Source organism: Vulpes lagopus, chromosome 2 (genome assembly GCF_018345385.1).
Source record: "Vulpes lagopus strain Blue_001 chromosome 2, ASM1834538v1, whole genome shotgun sequence".
In the NCBI taxonomy this organism is placed as follows: Eukaryota; Metazoa; Chordata; class Mammalia; order Carnivora; family Canidae; genus Vulpes; species Vulpes lagopus.
In genome coordinates, this window is record NC_054825.1 from 174,010,586 (window position 1) to 174,027,063 (window position 16,478).

Here is a 16,478-nt window from a genome sequence, read left to right on the forward strand (position 1 = left end):
ACCCCCGCCCCCGCCCCCGCCCACTGCCGACGTCCCCGCCCCTTCCCCAAGGGTGGGGGCGCCCCCTGCCGGGGCCAAGGGGGCGCCCGGGCTTCCGCGCAGAGGGACTGACAGATCCACAAAGCGCCGTCAAGAGAGAAAAGCACGTTTTATTGAAGTCTGGGCGGCAGAGAGGAGCCTGCGGGGGCAGGGCTGGGGAAGAGGGCAGTCCAGGTGGCGGTGGGCGCACAGGTGGTGGGTGGGAGGCATCAGGCGCCAGGGGAATCCTGTGGGGGTGACAAAGGTGAGAGGCAAGAGAGCCCCCCAGCCACCCCAGCCCACCCTTCGCCCCCTTCTCCTCCCCCCGCCCCCCAGCCTAGCCCGAGCTGCAGGACCTGGCTGGGTTCCATCGCGCCAGGTGTCTCTACCGCCTGCGGGTGGACAGACCTGAGGGGGAACACGGAGAGTCCGGGCGTCAGGAGCGGCACCCTAGCTCCTGCGGAGCGGGAAGCAGCAGGGGGATCGGGGACCTCGGGTTTCAAAGCCAGCCCCTCCCACCTCGCACCCCGGGAGGGCCAGGAAAGGGGCTCGTGGAACCCGCCCTCACCCGCGCCCCAAAACACTCGAAATCTCCCCAGACTCACGGCGGATGGAGCTGCGGAAAGTTCCCTCCTCTTCATCAGGTTCCCCAGTCCTGGCAGAAGGAATTGGGGATGAAAACGGAGAGAGGCAGCCGCCCCCAGGACCCCTCCCTCCGCCAGGGCAGCCCTCACTTCACAGTCCCCTGCGCTGAGGGCTGGAGATGGGCGAGGAGCAGGCTCGGGGGCCGCCAGAAAATCGGGCGCACCCAGGAGCGGCTTAAACGTGTGCCAGGGGGTGCTGCTCCCAGTGCCTCCCGGAGCGCAGGGGAAGAGACTGGAAGTTGGTGGGGGAGGGGCGGCCGGCCTGGCGACAGCCTCGGTTAGAAAAACCCAGAACCCTCATCTCCTCGTTGAGCGATCTTGGGCAAGTGGCTTCGCCTCCCTGTGCGCCGGTTTCCTCACCAGCAAAATGAGGTTAATAACAGCACCTACCTCCTATAGGGCTGTGGGGAGTAGAGAAGGCAATGAAACGGTATCGGGCACGTGGCGCTAAATATTAGCCATTATTTAAAATGACACCCATGACTGTTTTAGCATGGAGAAGGTATTCATACGTTGCTTTAAGTTTTTATTTAAAGATGAATCAAAGAGCTAGGAACAGGACTCTGAGCTAAACTGGGCCGCCCAGTGCGGTGATCTCATTTCGCCGTGGCTCTTTCACAGCACTTATCACGCTTTGTGATTTTATATTTGTGGGGCTGTTGGAGCCCACGGCCGCCGCCCCCACTGGGCCGGGAGCTCAGCCAGGCGGGGAGGGCAGTTTATTTATTCACTGGTCCCCAGGGCTTGGCTTGGGGCTTGGCACACGTAGTAGGGGCTTAATACATTTTTGCGGAAAGGGCTCCGGCTGCGGGTCTGGCGGATGCCCTGCCTCACCCCCGCAGCGCCCCTCTAGAGCGAAAGTAGGTGAGTGAGAGCCCGGAGCGGCCTCTTACCTCTGCTGCTGGTTGAATTTGCACCGGCACCTTCTGCCTGCGGGTGGGGGTAGGAGGAGGCCGGGATTCAGCTCAGGGCGGGCACCGAGCGGCGCTGGTGAGCCGCCTGGGGCCGGGGAGGGGCGGAGCCGCAGGGATGGGGCGGGGCGAGGCGGAGGGGCGGGGCGAGGGCGTGGGCGGGGCTAGGGTGGGGAGGAGGGGCGGCAGGGGTGGGGCGAGGCGTCGTGGGCGGGGCGTGGGCGGGGCTAGGGCGTGGGTGGGGCTAGGGTGGGGAGGCGGGGCTAGGGCGGGGCGGCAGGGGTGGGGCGAGGCGGCGTGGGCGGGGCTACGGCGGCAGGGGGCGGGGCGGGGCGGAGACCCGCGGCGAGGCGGGGACGCACACCACTGCACCCGCGGGGGTGGAGGCAGGGGCTGGGGGTACTCACTCAGGACGATGAGGATACCGAGGATGAAGAGGATCCCGGCGATGATGAGGCCTCCGATCCGCAGGGATTGGTAGTCTGTGGGCGGCAGGGAGGAGGGTGAGGGCAGGGAGGGGAGGAGGAAGGGGAGGAGAGGGGACAGAATGGGGAGGAGGGGGCGAGGAGGATCCGGGAGGGCAGAGGAGAACGAGAACGGTGAGAGGAGGAAGTGGGAGCGGGATCAGGGAGAGAGATCGAGCGGGGTGCGAAGGAGAGGGAGGAGGTGGGCAGGGCAGGCGGGGAGGAGGCAGGAAACAAGGAAGTAGAGGAGGATGGTGGAGAGGGTGAGGGGACCGCAGAGGGGAGAGAGGGAGGCACAGCAGAGGATGAGCCATGAAGTACGCAGAGGTGACAGGAGAAGGAGACTCAGAGAGGGACCAAGTAGACAGACACACAGAGACACAGACAAGGGCAGATCAAAGCAGGGAGTCAGAGAGCCAGATCTCTGAGAGACACGAGAGACAGGAGAGTGACCGAGATACAAACACGGCGCCGGAGAGACAGGTGGACAAGGGGAAGAGAGGTAATGAGGACAGGACGGGCACACCTAGGCCATCCGCCCTCCCGGCTCCCCAGTAGATGCCTCTCCCTCCCTCACCGTAGGTGAACGGGTCGTGTTCCTGTGGCGCTTCTGGAAAGAGAAGGAAGTCAGAGGTTGGCTGCTTCCTGGGACTCTGCGCGGGGAAGGGCGTAAAGAGACCCTCTGGGGGCTTTACTCCCGTGGGCTGAGAGTCTGCGGACCGCTGGGCCCTGAGCAGGCTGCCCACCCTCCCCGGGCCTTAGCCGCCTCATCTGCACTGTGCTGGGTGGGGCGGGGGCTCCTACCTGCGCCCGCTTCCTGTCTTATCCCCTGTTGTCAATGATTCTGTCGTTTGAGGTTAGAGGCCTCCATCCCACCATCCGCCTTTGCCTGACCTTGCATCCGCTCCCCTGCCCCCAATACTAGCTGGTGTTTGGACCCACGCAAAGTCCCCAATTTCCTGGTACCCCAACCGACTGGGTGTAGGTTGGAGTCTCCAAGTTGGTTCTCTTGAAGGGCTTTCCCCTCCCCTGGCCTCCCTTGGGGCTGAGGTGGGTTGTGGGCTACCCGCCGTAGACTCACCTGCGGTGGCCGTGGTGAGGAAACCCACACAGAGAACCAAGATGTGGTGGAGAGGTGCCATCGTCCTGGGAGGCAGCAAGGGTCAAGAAATGTGTTCCCTCGTCTCCCTCACCATTGGGGCTTGAACCCAAGGGGTTAAATCAGAGTCCAGGGGCTTAATTCCAAAAGTACCCATCATCCAGCTTGGCCACTGCTTCATGTGGACACGGTGTCCCCAAAACAAACCACCGTGGGGGTGGTACGACACACAGCGAGGGCAGGGGTGAGACACACACAGCCCACGGGGGTCGCCCAAGGCCTGGGCCTCCCGACAGCAGGCCCCAGGTTCCCACACCTACCCCGTGGGAAGAGCAGGATGGCTCACCCCACCAGGTGGAGACACAGACACACGCCGCCGTGAGGGGTGAGCGACGCTGCAGCCCAAGACACGCCCAAGGGCCACCTGCCCACACACAGGGCCTCGCTGTGTCCGTGTAATATCCCGGCTCCCCTGGCCTCGGCCGCTGGCCGGCTCTCTGCCTGACCCCGGGTATAAATATCTCCCACTTCACCCTGGAGGAATTTGCCTCACACAGGCCACCATGGCAACAGCCTTCCTTCCCCCACTCGGGGGTCACGCACAACCCTGCCGGGTGAGGCCCGGCTGCCACATCGCTACAGGCTGCCCCTGGGGGAAAGGCCACCCCCTTCTCTTCTGGAAATGATGAGAACAGGGATAAACATCCCCTCCGCCTGCCTCTGGGTGACATCTCTCACAGGCGGACACCACCAGGCGAGTGGCATGAGGCCCAGAGCAGCGGGGCTGAGAGACGGAAGACAGATGCCAGGGCCAGGGACACACACAGACACACAGACACACAGACACACACACACATACGCAATGGGGCTGGAATGGAGACAACGCCTACTCCCCAAACCTCTGGTTTGAGCAAGACAAGGGGTAGAGACACAGTCACTAAAACGATACTCTTCATCTGAGCCTCCAGTGCCCCCCAAAAGTGACGCCACCCGACCTACACACATCAGTGTTCAAAACCCACCCCAGCCTGCACACGCAGCAGCAGGGGAGGGGGAGTCGCACCCACACTCGGCTCCTGGGGAACCCCACGGCCGTCCCAACCACACTCCCTTCCTCTTGGGTCTGGCCTGCCTGGGAAGCCACGGGCTGGCCACTCCTGCTCCCAAAATAGGTGGCGTGGCCAGGCCAGGGGTGAGGCCTGGGGGGGAGGGCAGGGGACGCTCACCCCAGTCAGGCTGTCCCCTGCTGAAAGAAGGCCCCCAAACGTCCGGCTGTGCCGGGGGTGAGCACTTTGGACCCCCTGGCCCAGAGCTGGTCCTGCGCCGCCCTCAGCGGTCTCCCCTCCCAGCCCCACCCCACCCCTACCCTCCCCAACCGGCAGCTGTAACTGGAGCCCGGGCTGGAGGGGGGCCAGGGGGCGGCCCCCAGCCCAGACCGCCCTGGCCCGCTAGGTTAACTCTCTCAGCTCAGACGGAGGAGCCGGGGCGGGATGGCGGGGGAGGGTGCTGGCAGGGAGCTCCAGCTCACGGACACGCACCCGCACCCACGGAGGCAGGCACCCACGCTCCACCCCGGGGCGCCTCAGAGAGCCTCTGCCCTGCGGTGGGCCGGTGGGTGTCGGGGATTTTCTGGGAGGCTCCCTGGGCATTGGGCCGGTCGGGGCCTAAGGTCACCCTGTCTGAATGCTTCGGAGCCCGCTGACCCCCGACCCCAGCGTTCTGCGGAGACCTGGTGGGCACCGCAGGGCTGTTGTGGGAGCATTTCAGTGTGTACATTGTCTGCTGCTGACGGTGAGTTCACCCAGGAGTGCACACCACACACACACACACACACACGACTCCATTTACGTAGGCAGAAAATCAAACAAATACGTATGTGCTCCTACATACAAACACAGAGACAGACACACAGAGGATAACACACCCGTGGAGAAACCCAAAGACACACCCGTACAGCCGATACCTCTTACACCAGTCACAAAACACGGACAGATACATCTGTATACACACGCCACACACACGCACACACACACACGCACATTCGTTCGCGTGGATGCCCGTACAGAGACACAAAGACCGAGCCACACAGGTGTGCACCCTTACAAATGGCCACACCCTTGTGAAGACGCACTCACAAGTGGCTGTACAGAAACACACCAGTACACACACCGCACATCAATGCATTCAAAGGCACGGACGCCCAGCCAGCCCTCCCACGGTTTCCGGGATGCGAGGGCCCACGGACCATGTACATATGCACGTGGGTCCCTGCATATACCTCTGCGGGTACAAGAGAGACGGAAACTCTGTCAAGGACTCAGGTGTAAGACCAGCCACTCTTACAACCACAAAACACACGCACACGCACACACACACACACACACTGTGTTCATACCCTCATGCACGGGCAAATAGGACATAGCTGGCCACTCAGCCATAGGCAGACAGGCCTACACACTTGTGTTGACACACTTGGAGACACCACCCAATGTGTGGTGATGTGTTTAACCCCGAATCCCCCCTTTCCTGATCTCATGTGGCCTGTAGGACTCTCTGGAGAACAGCACACGGTGTCCTCACAAGCGGGCCAGATTCGTAGGTACAGGTGACAGAGAAACCTGGGGCCGGGTCTGAGCTCTGCCGCTGGTGGTTGTGCGACATTGAGCAGCCCATGTGACCTCTCTATGCCTTAGTTTTCTGTCCTATAAAATGGAGAAATCACCAAGAGCGTATGTAAAACGCTGAGGCCGGCTCAGAGGCCTGTGAACCCAACACAGTCCTATTATGAACCCCGTTTTAGAGATGAGCAAAACAAGGGTCAGCACAGTGGAGCTAATTCTCCTGAGGTCCCTGGTGGTTAAGGACAGAAACCGCCGGCACGCTGAAGGAGTCACACGTGGGCTCCGGCTCTGTAGGACGCAGTTTCAGGGGCAGGTGGACACGCTCGCACGTGCTCACACGATACGTGTGTGTGCGTGTGTGTGCGTGTGTGTGTGTACGGTCTCAGAGGAGCCTCAGAGGTGGCTTTGAAATGCACCCTCATCCCTGTACATCTGAGCCTCTGCCCCCCGTGGCCCTGCACCCCTGGGTCACCAGCAGGCCTTGGTTAATGATAACCAGGATGTTTATGCAGCCGTGGGGAGGGCTGACAGCGGAGCAGGGAAGTCAAGCAGGGCTGGGGGCACCCGGCCAGCTGCAGCCAGTCCTTGGCATCTCCTCCTCACAAGGCCGACAGCTCCAGAGTGGAGCAGCTCAGCCACTTCCGTGCTAGGTGACGTTGGGCACATGACATAACCGCTCTGAGGCTCAGTTTCTCCTACTGTAGCACAGAGATAAAATCGTAGTCACCTCAGAGGGAAGCTGGGATGATTATCTGAAGCGATCCGTGGAAAGCATTTAGAACAAAGCCTGGCCAACAGTAAGTGACTAAAAAAAAGGTTAGCTAGTGTCACTGTCGTCATCGTCATCCTCTTTGCAAACCCAAGTGAGAACGCTGCTGGCCGGGGACGCTGTATGGATTTACGCCTGTGTCCCCCCTGTGTCCCTGGCACAAGTTCTTCATCTTTGCAAAGGCTTTGGAAAGAAGTTTATCACCTCTGCTTTATAGCCGAGGTAACCAAGTCCCGAAGGCCTTGCTCAAATCACAGAGCCATTCCGGGTGCAGGACAAGCGCTGGGATCCAGAATCCACCTGCAGGCCTGCCGGCCACCGTGGGGGGCCTGCCCTGCGCTGGCCCACAAGCGGGGGCCACCACCCCCCTCATCTCATGGACTGTTCTACACACTGGAGAAGTGGGAGCCACCAATTGCCCCACTTGGCAGACGGAGAAACTGAGGACCAGGGAGCCAGATGACTTGCCAGAGCCACGCAGAGCTGAGTCTGTGATCCCTCCTGAGCTGGTGCTGTCGAGCCTCCTGACCTCCGAGTCTTCTGGGTGTGCGTGGCCGTAGCCGGAGAGGCTGTGTGTTTTCCTCAGGGTGGGGAGGAGGGTGGGTTGGTTTAGATCGGTCCAGGGCCATGAAGCGAATCGATAAACCTCTTCATACCTCATTTTTTCCATCTGCAAAGTGGGGATCAGTAGTAGGACTCCCTTCACAGGGTTGTTGTGGGAGCTGATCACATTCGTGTTAAGTCAGGCACACAGCAAGGGCTCAATGATTATTACTACGACTATTTCGGGTTGGGTACAAGTGTCATTTATTTCTTTTTCTTTTTTTAATTCTTTCTTTCTAAAAGGCTTAATTTCTTTATTCTCGAGAGACACACACGGAGAGAGGCAGAGACACAGGCAGAGGGAGAAGCAGGCTCCGTGCGGGGAGCCCCACGTGGGATTCGATCCCAGGACCCGGGGATCACATCCTGAGCTGAAGGCAGATGCTCAACCGCTGAGCCACCCACCCAGGCGTCCATATTTATTTTTCTTACTTAATGGACAGAATCTATCCAAATTGCTAAAAGCTTAGTCCAAATGAAAATGACCAATATCCATGAGCTCTGGTCCCCCAGGAGGGAACACAAAGTAACGCGGAGAGGCCCTGGAGCTGGCTGCCTGGGCTCCAGAGCTGGCCCTGCCCCAGTCCCTAACCCAAATCTCAAGTTGACTTGACCTCCCTCCTCAGTGTTTCCATCTGTAAAACAGCCACGTAAGAGGATCAGCCTCAGAGGGTGCGGCGAGCTCAGCATGAGCTGAGAGACGAAGTGTCAGGACAGGGCCTAGCGCAAAGCCAACGCCGAGGAAGGGGGTGGCATCCTCACCATCGGTTTCCCCTGGAGTCGGCTCCTTATCCCAGTGGGTGGTTGGCACTCAGGGGGTTAATTTGAGGCGGGGCGGGCGGCTGTGGGCTCCGGGCAGGGCGGCTGTCCCGCCGAGTGTGGCCACCAGAGGGAGCAGCTGGCCCCCTCTGAGGCTTGGGGCCCGGCTCATCACACCCTCCCGGGAGGCGGCTGGCTGGGCGAGCCCAGGATGGGACCAGCACCCCCCCTTCCCCGGGGTCGCTCCTGCCACCCCACCCCCACCTGCAGAGCCATCCACTCCCCACCCTGGTGACACGCTCCTCACACACCTAGTGGGGTGGAGCGGGGTGGAGGGGGAATCTGGGGAGGGGGCCGGCTGAGAGGGGTCAGGGCAGCTCCAGCCCTTGCAGCCCCTCCCCTCCCATGGGGCCATCCAGTCCCTTCCTTAGGGCCGCTCTTCCTATGGCCTCTGACCCCCTCCTCCCGCCGCGGCAGTGCCCAGCGGCGCACCCCGTGCCCCAGTGAGTCCCTTTCCCAAACCTCCAAGGAGAAGGGGCGTGGGAGGAAGGGGAGAAGGGGAATTGGAAGGGGCCGTGAGAAATAAAGACACCAGACAGAGGGACACACACACACACACACACACACACACACACACACAGGCCGACAGACGGACAGAGACAGAAACAGAGAGAGACAAAGAAACAGAGATAGAGAGACAAACGGAACTAAAGACAGAGAGTGGGAAGCGGACTAACTCACTGAGTCAGAGAGAGAGAGAGAGAGAGAGAGAGAGAGAACCAAGAAAATTAGACGCCCAGGGCATACAGGAAGAGAAGGCGGCTGAAGGAGAGACGAAGGGAGAGACGGGGCGGCCGCGCTGTGCCAGCCGGCCGGATGGGGGGTCGCCGGGCGGGGCGGAGGTAGTGGCCCCGAGCCACCCACCGCGCGGGTGGGCAGCGAGCAGAGAGCGGCGGTGGCAGGGGTGAGGGGGCATGGGAGGGGCGGGCGTGCTGCTGCTGCTGCTGGCGGGGGCCGGCGCCTGGAGGCCCCCCAAGGGAAAGTGCCCCCTGAGCTGCTCCTGCTCCAAGGACAGCGCCCTGTGCGAGGGCTCTCCGGACCTGCCCGACAGCTTCTCCCCGACGCTGCTGTCGCTGTGAGTGTCACAGTGGGTGAGGACCTGGGGCCCCAGGGGCCGGGGGCAGGGCGTGCGGGGTCCCCGAGGAAGCCGGGACCCTCCAGGATCTTGGGAGGTGGGCAGCAAGGGCTGTCGGGATGCCTCGAAGGGAGCTGCTGGGATGTGGACAGGAGCCGAAGGGAAACTCCAAAGCCCAGGGCAGCATTTGGGGCTCCAGGTGGGGGGCGCGGGGCAGCCGGGGTTGGGGGTCTGGATGTCGCCAGGATCCTTGCCAAGTGAGGAGGGCCAATGCCTGTTTCCCTAGGATGGAAAGGAAAGACATCCAGGGTTGGGGCGGCGTGCCAGTGTCCCCCAGACAGGAGACGGCTCTGGGGCGGGACCAGAGCATTGGGGTGGTTTTCTCCTCCGTCCCCAGCTCACTCGTTAGGACTGGAGTCACCCAGCTGAAGGCCGGCAGCTTCCTGAGGGTGCCCACCCTACACCTGCTGTGAGTGCGGCTCAGCTGAGCCGAGGACAAGCTCGAGGGAGTGGGTGGGTGTTGGCACAGGTGCGTGGGGGGGGGGGGTGTGCACAGAGGTGTACGTGCACGTACAGGTGTGTGTGACCGTGTCCATGTGGGTGGAGGGTGGGGGCCAATGTTTAAATCTCATGGGGGGCAGTAATTTTGGGGAAAAAACTCTTCTTGCTCCCTTGGCAGCCTCTTCACATCCAACTCCTTCTCGGTGATTGAGGACGATGCCTTTGCGGGCCTGTCCCACCTGCGGTACCTGTGAGTGAGGCCAGGGGATGGGGACAGGGGTGGGGGCTTGGGAGAGGAAGTTGGGGGCGGGGAATCTGTGGCTCTGAGAGTAGAGGCAGGTAGGGCCTTATTGGCATGGGTAGGGGGAGTGTCTGGACAAGGGTCCCTCTTGGAGGGCGAGAGGCCTGGCGTCTTGGGCTCCTGCTCAGCTGTGTGATCCCGGCCTGCTCACCTCCCCTCTCTGTGCCACAAGATCCACAGCCCCAAGACTGTTTCTGGCTCTCTACCTGACTCAGGGGAGCCCAGGGAGAGTAAAAGAGGCCAGAGATAGGAACTACTTCAAATGAACAGGAAACAGCTCTGAGGTGGTGATGGTGGTACTGGTGGTGGTAGTGGTGGTGGTGACAGTGTGACAACACCAGCATTGGTGTCGGTGTCAGTGATCACGATGTTGATGGTGATCCTGTCGCTGCTGCTCACAGGGAAGGGGTGTCCTTAATAATTAAGGACAATGAAGTGGGGATGATGTTGGTCACAATGGCAGACCCAATGGTGCTGGTGCTGGTGCTGGCAATGAAGTTTGAGGGGCTGGTGTTGCTACTATCAGTGTTGTGGGTGTTGGTAATTACAGCATCAGTGTCGCTGTTGGCAACGGCTGTGGGGGATGCTGGTGTTGGTGCAAGGGCAACGTTGCTGGCCCCGGGTTTGGTGGCGATGATGGAGGTGTTGATGTGTATGGAAGTTGTGGCGGTGGTGGTGCTGGGGGTGACGGTGACGTTGGTATTGGCAACGCCGGTACCTGTGCTGAAGCCTTCGATAATGGTGGCAGTGTTGGTGATGACGGTGGCAGTCCTGTTGGGGCCACCGTGAAGGCTGTGTTGCCGGTGACGCTTATCAGTATAGCTGGGTAAGGCTTGGCGACGATGCTGTTGGTGTGGACGACGGGAGTGGGTGGTGATGCTGGTGCTGGTGGCGGTGGTGGCACAGTATGGTGTGGATGACAGTAACAGTCATTGGCACCGGGGTTGGTGATGGCGACAGGGGCACGGGTGTTGGTCAGATGGATGACGGTGGAGGTGCTAGCGGTGATACTGGAGCGAGTCCTGGTGTCGGTGGTCCTGTGGTGGCAGTGGTGGTGATGCGGTGGCAGTGCTCACTGTCAGGCTGGCAGTGAGCCCAGGGTTAGGTTCTTGGCTCCTGGGATGATAGTCTGGAACCTTGGGGAGGAGAGTTTCCTGGGGAGGCTTCGGTGGGCTGAGTTTCCCCAAACGCTCCGTGGCCACCGCAGGGACCCGAGGGCCTCCCCCTCACCCCACCTTCCCTCCACAGCTTCATTGAGGACAATGAGATTGGCTCCATCTCTAAGAACGCGCTCAGAGGACTTCGCTCACTCACACACCTGTGCGTGCCTCCCCCACTCGCTCACCAGCCCACCCAGACAGCCCCCCAGCCCCAGCCCCAGCCCCAGCCCCCAGGGACACAGGGGAGCCGGGTAGCTGGTGACAGCCCCTCCTCCTTCTCTCCTTCCACCAGGAGCCTGGCCAATAACAATCTCGAGACCCTCCCCAGATTCCTGTTCCGAGGCCTGGAGACCCTAACTCATGTGTGAGGCTCAAGGGGGCTGGGTGGCTCCGGGGAGTCTGGGGATGCTGGAGAGGGACGGGAATGGCTGTGCCCACTTTTGGTCGACACAGATCAGTATGCGATGGTTCTTCCGTATTTTTCACACACCGCCTCTGGGGCCTCATCCTGAACCTTTGCCCGGGGAGGGGGCGGCGGACGTGGCCTCCAGGGGGGTGGAAGCCAGGTCGCAGCCCCTCCCCGGCCTCTTGCCCCAGGGACCTCCGCGGGAACCCGTTCCAGTGTGACTGCCGTGTCCTCTGGCTGCTGCAGTGGATGCCCACCGTGAATGCCAGCGTGGGGACCGGGGCCTGCGCTGGCCCCACCGCTCTGGCCCACATGCAGCTCCGCCACCTGGACCCCAAGACGTTCAAGTGCAGAGCCATAGGTGGGGGCTTTCCCGGCAGGGTGGGAGGGACCGCAGGGGTTCCAGAAGAAGGCGGGAGATCAGGGGAATGGCTCCCAGGGCTGGAGGGCTCACCTCGCTCCCTGCTCTGCTGTTTCCCAGCTTGTGAGACCCTGGGCATGAGCATCGGCTCCCTGAGCCTCAGTTTCCTCATCCGTAAAATGGAGGTAATAAGCCGTGACATAGGATTGCAGCGAGAATTCAGTGATGCATCCACCCACGCCCGCATTTGGCGCAGAGCCTTGGATGGGAGGCCCTCACAAGTGTTCACTCTGATGGTTGTTATTCATATAAAAAATGACCATTTACAAATACTTGCTATGATACTTGCTATTTTGCTTTTCCATAAATACATTTTGGCACCTTTATGGGTCCTGGGCCATGCAAGAGGCACAGCAGGGATGAGGATGGCCCCGGCTCTTGCGCTCCCCAAGCCCGCAGCACAGAGACGGTGGAGAGTGAGAGCCCAGAGTGCTCAGGGCCGGGGTGGGGGAAGCCCACCTGCAGGCGCCCCGAGCCAGGGCCAGTGCCAGGGGAAGGTGGAGCAGGAGGGCCAGGGACGGCTTCCCGAAGGAGTGGGTATTTGAGATCAAATCCGAAGGCTACTAATATAATCATCAATTCTTACCATCATCTCAGCGTAAGACGTGTTTTTGGTTTGTGGGACTCCTAGAACCAGAGAAGTTAACTTAGGGTCACAAGCAGTCACTGAGGGCTGCTCTGTGTCCTGCCCTGTGAGAGGCGATGGGCGCACCATGGTAACCCAGATGGCCGTGGGCCCTGCCCTCAGAAGCCCTGGTGGGTGAGGATGTAGATATTAAACAAAATGCTGCAGAAACAAATGTATGCTACACGTTGTGCAAACCCAGGGAGCAATGAGGGAGATGAAGGGGACGGAGCAGTCCCACTTCCATGGGGCATCGGAGAAGGCTTCTCCGAAGAGTTGGCTTTACATCCAGATGTAGCTCAGTGAGGTTCAGAGGGAAGGGCACTCAAGAGAGAGGGAACAGCATGTGCAAGGGTCCTGAGGCAGCAGTCTGTCCTGCCTGCAGATCACAGGCAGGCAGCACCTTGGGGGACTGAGTGAAGGGAAAGACACAGGTGAGGCTGAAGGCAGCAGGGGCCTCACTGTGTAGGGCTTTGAAAGCTCACAGACAGCAGAGTGGACTTTAAAGGCTGGGGGAACCCGCGGGGGGTTTCGAGCAGGGAGAGGGGTGATGATATGATGGACATTTTTAATAGACCCACCTTTGCGTGGGCATCCTTGGTAGCTCGGTTCGTTGCTTCAACCCTGGGGCCTGGAAACAGGGCCTGGCACATGGAGTGGGGTATTATAACCAGGAGTCCATCACCCGGCTCCCCCCTCACCGTGCCGGGCCACCTTGGTGCATCAATACCGTAAAAGCTAAGTTGCTGTAACAAAGAGGCTCGAAATACCACGAATTAAAGACGACCGAAGGGTCTGAGGTGAGCAGTCCAGGCGGGTGGGGCAGCCCCCGGGTGTCGTCCTGGTTTTCTCGTGGTTGAAAGGGAGTTGTCGCACATCCATCTGCCAGGTCATGGGGAGAAGGGGAAAGAGACCAAGTCCAGGGGAGCCGTTGCCAAACGAGCGAGCGAGCATTGCCCCCATCACTTCGCTCTTTTCCGCTGGGAACCCGGCCTGGACATGGCCACACCTAATATCAGGAGGGAGGCGTCGGGGGCAGCGCTGGGATAAGGTGGCCTGCAGCTGGCCAGCTCTGCGCCCCAGTTCTTTCATGGAAGGGGGGGAAGGATGGATCGTGCTGTGCAACCGGCTGCCTGAGCCTCTCAGCCTTGGATCCCTCGTCTGTAAAACGGACGGAATGGGATGTCCCCCAGAGGGAGCTTGGGGAGGTGAATGAACGAATAACCATGCGGCTCCTAAGCGATGAGTTGATGACAGGCAGCTTAGGAAATCAAGGATCACCATCTTGTCGTGACTTGATCCACCAACCGATAGGAAGATTCCGCTGTAAGTCCCGCTGGGGCGCACACCGCAGCGGTCCTCGTTGCAGAGATGTGCAAACCGAGGCTCGGCGACGAGGGCCCTGCCTGACTCTCTCCCGCCACCCCCAGAGCTGTCCTGGTTCCAGACGGTCGGGGAGTCGGCGCTGGGCGTGGAGTCTTTCTCCTACCAGGGGGAGCCCCACATGGTCCTGGCACAGCCCTTTGCCGGCCGCTGCTTGATCCTGGCCTGGGACTACAGCCTGCAGCGCTTCCGGCCCGAGGAAGAGCTGTCCGGTGAGCGCCCCGCCTCCGTCCTCCCCGCGCCCCACAGCCGCCTGGTGGGCCTGCCCTGCTGGCGGCCTAACCCGGGGCCTGCTCCCCGACGCCCCCACAGCGCCCTCCGTGGTGTCCTGCAAGCCGCTGGTCCTGGGCCCGCGCCTCTTCGTGCTGGCCGCCCGCCTGTGGGGGGGCTCCCAGCTGTGGGCCCGGCCCGGCCCCGGCCTGCGCCTGGCGCCCACTCAGGCCCTGGCCCCGCGGCGGCTGCTGCGGCCCAATGACGCCGAGCTCCTGTGGCTGGACGGGCAGCCCTGCTTCGTGGTGGCCGACGCCTCCAAGGCGGGCAGCACCACGCTGCTGTGCCAGGACGGGCCCGGCTTCTACCCCCGCCAGAGCCTGCACGCCTGGCACCGGGACACGGACGCCGAGGCCCTGGAGCTGGACGGCCGGCCGCACCTGCTGCTGGCCTCCGCCTCGCAGCGGCCCGTGCTCTTCCACTGGCTCGGGGGCCGCTTCGAGAGGCGCACGGACATCCCCGAGGCCGAGGACGTCTATGCCACGCGCCACTTCCAGGCTGGCGGGGACGTGTTCCTGTGCCTGACGCGCTACATCGGGGACTCCATGGTGAGGCTGGGCCTGCTCGGGGTGGGGGCCAAGCCGAATCCCCTCGGGGCTGGCTTTTCAGCGCCGGCCCCCTGATGTGGGCTGGTCTTCGGGCACTGACCCCGCCTTGCACGCTGGCCTCCAAACTCTGAGCTGACCTTCGAACTCTGACCCCACCTAATGTACTGATCCTTGACGTCTGGCCACCCCAACACCGACTCCAAGACCACTATGACTCCTCAAGGCTGGCTGACCATAAGCCACTTCCTACCCCCAACCCTGACACTGGTCCCTAACCCCAGCTCCGTAACAATGACGCACTCTAAGACTTACATTGGGCCACAACCACCACACGCTGGACCCCCCAGGGCTGAGGGCCCACCCCCCTCCAGCATTCCCCTTCTGGGGTGAGGAACAGCCAAGTGGAGCGCTGTAGGGAGCAGACTGGGTGCAGGGATGGGAGTGGAGAGCCAGGGAAGAGCCTGCCGTCACGGAGGGAGGTGACTGTGGCGGGGGGAGTGCGGCCAGAGGAGACGGAGAAATAGACACCCTCATAGGAAAAACCGACGGATTCTACGTGGGGTGCGAGGGAGAGCGAGGAGAGGCCAGGAACGACCTGGCGTCTGGGGCCTGGGCAGCTGGGCGGTGACAGGTGTGAAGGTAAGAAAGCTGTGGGAGTTTAGGGACCTCCAGGCCGGTCCAGGTGCTCCGAAGCCCCGAGGACACGGGCAGACCCGGGCCTCCTGGACCCCAGGCCCTAACCAGCGGCCGCACTTCACAGGTCATGCGCTGGGACGGCTCCATGTTCCGCCTGCTGCAGCAAGTCCCCTCGCGAGGTGCCCACGTCTTCCAGCCCCTGCTCATCGCCAGGGACCAGCTGGCCATCCTGGGCAGCGACTTCGCCTTCAGCCAGGTCTTCCGCCTCGAGCCTGACAAGGGGCTCCTGGAGCCGCTGCAGGAGCTGGGGCCCCCAGCCTTGGTGGCCCCTCGCGCCTTTGCTCACGTCACCATGGCCGGCAGACGCTTCCTCTTCGCCGCTTGCTTCAAGGGCCCCACACAGATCTACCAGCACCACGAGTTAGACCTGAGCGCCTGAGACCCGCGGGGGCCTTGGGCATGGCCCGGAGGGCGGGGGCACCGGCGCGGCAGCCCAGGCCTCTGGACTCCCCCCTGCACCGGCCTCCTGGTGCCTGCGAGGTCCTGACCACAGGCCAAGTTCAAGGCGAGAGCTGGCCCTCCGGTCTGACGTCACGTCTCTAAGGATGACGTGGGGGCGCGGGCCGGGGCGCTGCGAGGGGCCGGGGTACAGAGGCCACGCCGGGTGCCGCGCAGAGCCCCACGAGGTCCGCAGGCGCCCGTCCCGCCCGCACCCACCCGCCCTGCTCCCGGGAAAGGGCCGAGGAGCAGCCAGCAGTCCCCTCCCCCTAAGCGCAGTCCGGCCAATCGCGTTTAGCGCCCGCCTCCGTGACGTCATCAGTCGCCGGGCGCGGTTCCCCGCCGGGCTTGCGAAGGGCCTCTGCTGCCTGTGCGCATGCCCGCTGCCGAGGCGGAAGCCCAGCGTGTGGGCCCTCTGCGCGTGCGCGGGGGAACCGGTGGGAAAGCGGGAGCTGCCCGTCTCCGCCGAGGGGCGGGGCTGAGGACCGGAAGTGTATGAGCTCAATAAACGCGCTGTGCACCTGCCGCGCTCGTGGGTGGGGATACTTGGGAGAGGTGTTTCCTGAGTGGCCGGGGCGGGGGCGGGGGCGGGAGTGGTGACCCAGGAGCTGTATTGTGGGGGTGGAGGGGTCCCGGGGGTGCATCTTGGCTGTCCTGGTGCGCATTCGCTTGCCCCATGAGTGTGAGCTCATGGTTGGGGGTGGGG

General features: G+C 62.2%; 2 protein-coding genes across 3 annotated transcripts; one reads left to right on the forward strand and one right to left on the reverse strand.

The window, feature by feature from the left end:
• Nucleotides 1-129: 129 nt before the first annotated feature.
• FXYD1 (FXYD domain containing ion transport regulator 1) lies at nucleotides 130-4,517 on the reverse strand. 2 transcript variants are annotated; one of them, XM_041746587.1, is made up of 8 exons: nucleotides 4,363-4,517; nucleotides 3,119-3,183; nucleotides 2,615-2,647; nucleotides 1,981-2,055; nucleotides 1,556-1,592; nucleotides 624-673; nucleotides 375-426; nucleotides 130-266 (listed from the first exon to the last, which is right to left on the reverse strand). In XM_041746587.1, exons 2-7 carry the CDS (start codon nucleotides 3,177-3,179, stop codon nucleotides 404-406), a joined length of 279 nt encoding a protein of 92 aa, XP_041602521.1. In that variant the 5' UTR covers nucleotides 3,180-3,183; nucleotides 4,363-4,517; the 3' UTR covers nucleotides 130-266; nucleotides 375-403. The 2 variants fall into 2 exon arrangements, with proteins under 2 accessions (XP_041602521.1, XP_041602522.1); XM_041746588.1 differs by lacking the exon at nucleotides 4,363-4,517 and adding an exon at nucleotides 3,457-3,615.
• A 2,961-nt stretch (nucleotides 4,518-7,478) lies between these two features.
• Nucleotides 7,479-16,297, forward strand: LGI4 (leucine rich repeat LGI family member 4). Its single transcript, XM_041746403.1, has 9 exons — nucleotides 7,479-9,023; nucleotides 9,421-9,492; nucleotides 9,703-9,774; nucleotides 11,074-11,145; nucleotides 11,278-11,349; nucleotides 11,583-11,752; nucleotides 13,868-14,032; nucleotides 14,133-14,638; nucleotides 15,399-16,297. Exons 1-9 carry the CDS (start codon nucleotides 8,863-8,865, stop codon nucleotides 15,711-15,713), a joined length of 1,605 nt encoding a protein of 534 aa, XP_041602337.1. The 5' UTR covers nucleotides 7,479-8,862; the 3' UTR covers nucleotides 15,714-16,297.
• The last annotated feature ends 181 nt before the right edge of the window (nucleotides 16,298-16,478 follow it).

Bases quoted from the DNA above. Each gene is read 5' to 3' on its own strand.
- FXYD1 (XM_041746587.1), bottom strand. From the start codon at position 3,179: ATGGCACCTCTCCACCACATCTTGGTTCTCTGTGTGGGTTTCCTCACC. The intron at 2,648-3,118 runs GTGAGTCTACGG...TTCTCTTTCCAG, and splicing joins CCTCACCACGGCCACCGCAG to AAGCGCCACAGGAACACGAC. The intron at 1,593-1,980 runs GTGAGTACCCCC...CCCCACCCGCAG, and splicing joins CGGTATCCTCATCGTCCTGA to GCAGAAGGTGCCGGTGCAAA.
- LGI4 (XM_041746403.1), top strand. From the start codon at position 8,863: ATGGGAGGGGCGGGCGTGCTGCTGCTGCTGCTGGCGGGGGCCGGCGCC. The intron at 11,350-11,582 runs GTGAGGCTCAAG...CTCTTGCCCCAG, and splicing joins CTGGAGACCCTAACTCATGT to GGACCTCCGCGGGAACCCGT. The intron at 11,753-13,867 runs GTGGGGGCTTTC...CGCCACCCCCAG, and splicing joins GTTCAAGTGCAGAGCCATAG to AGCTGTCCTGGTTCCAGACG.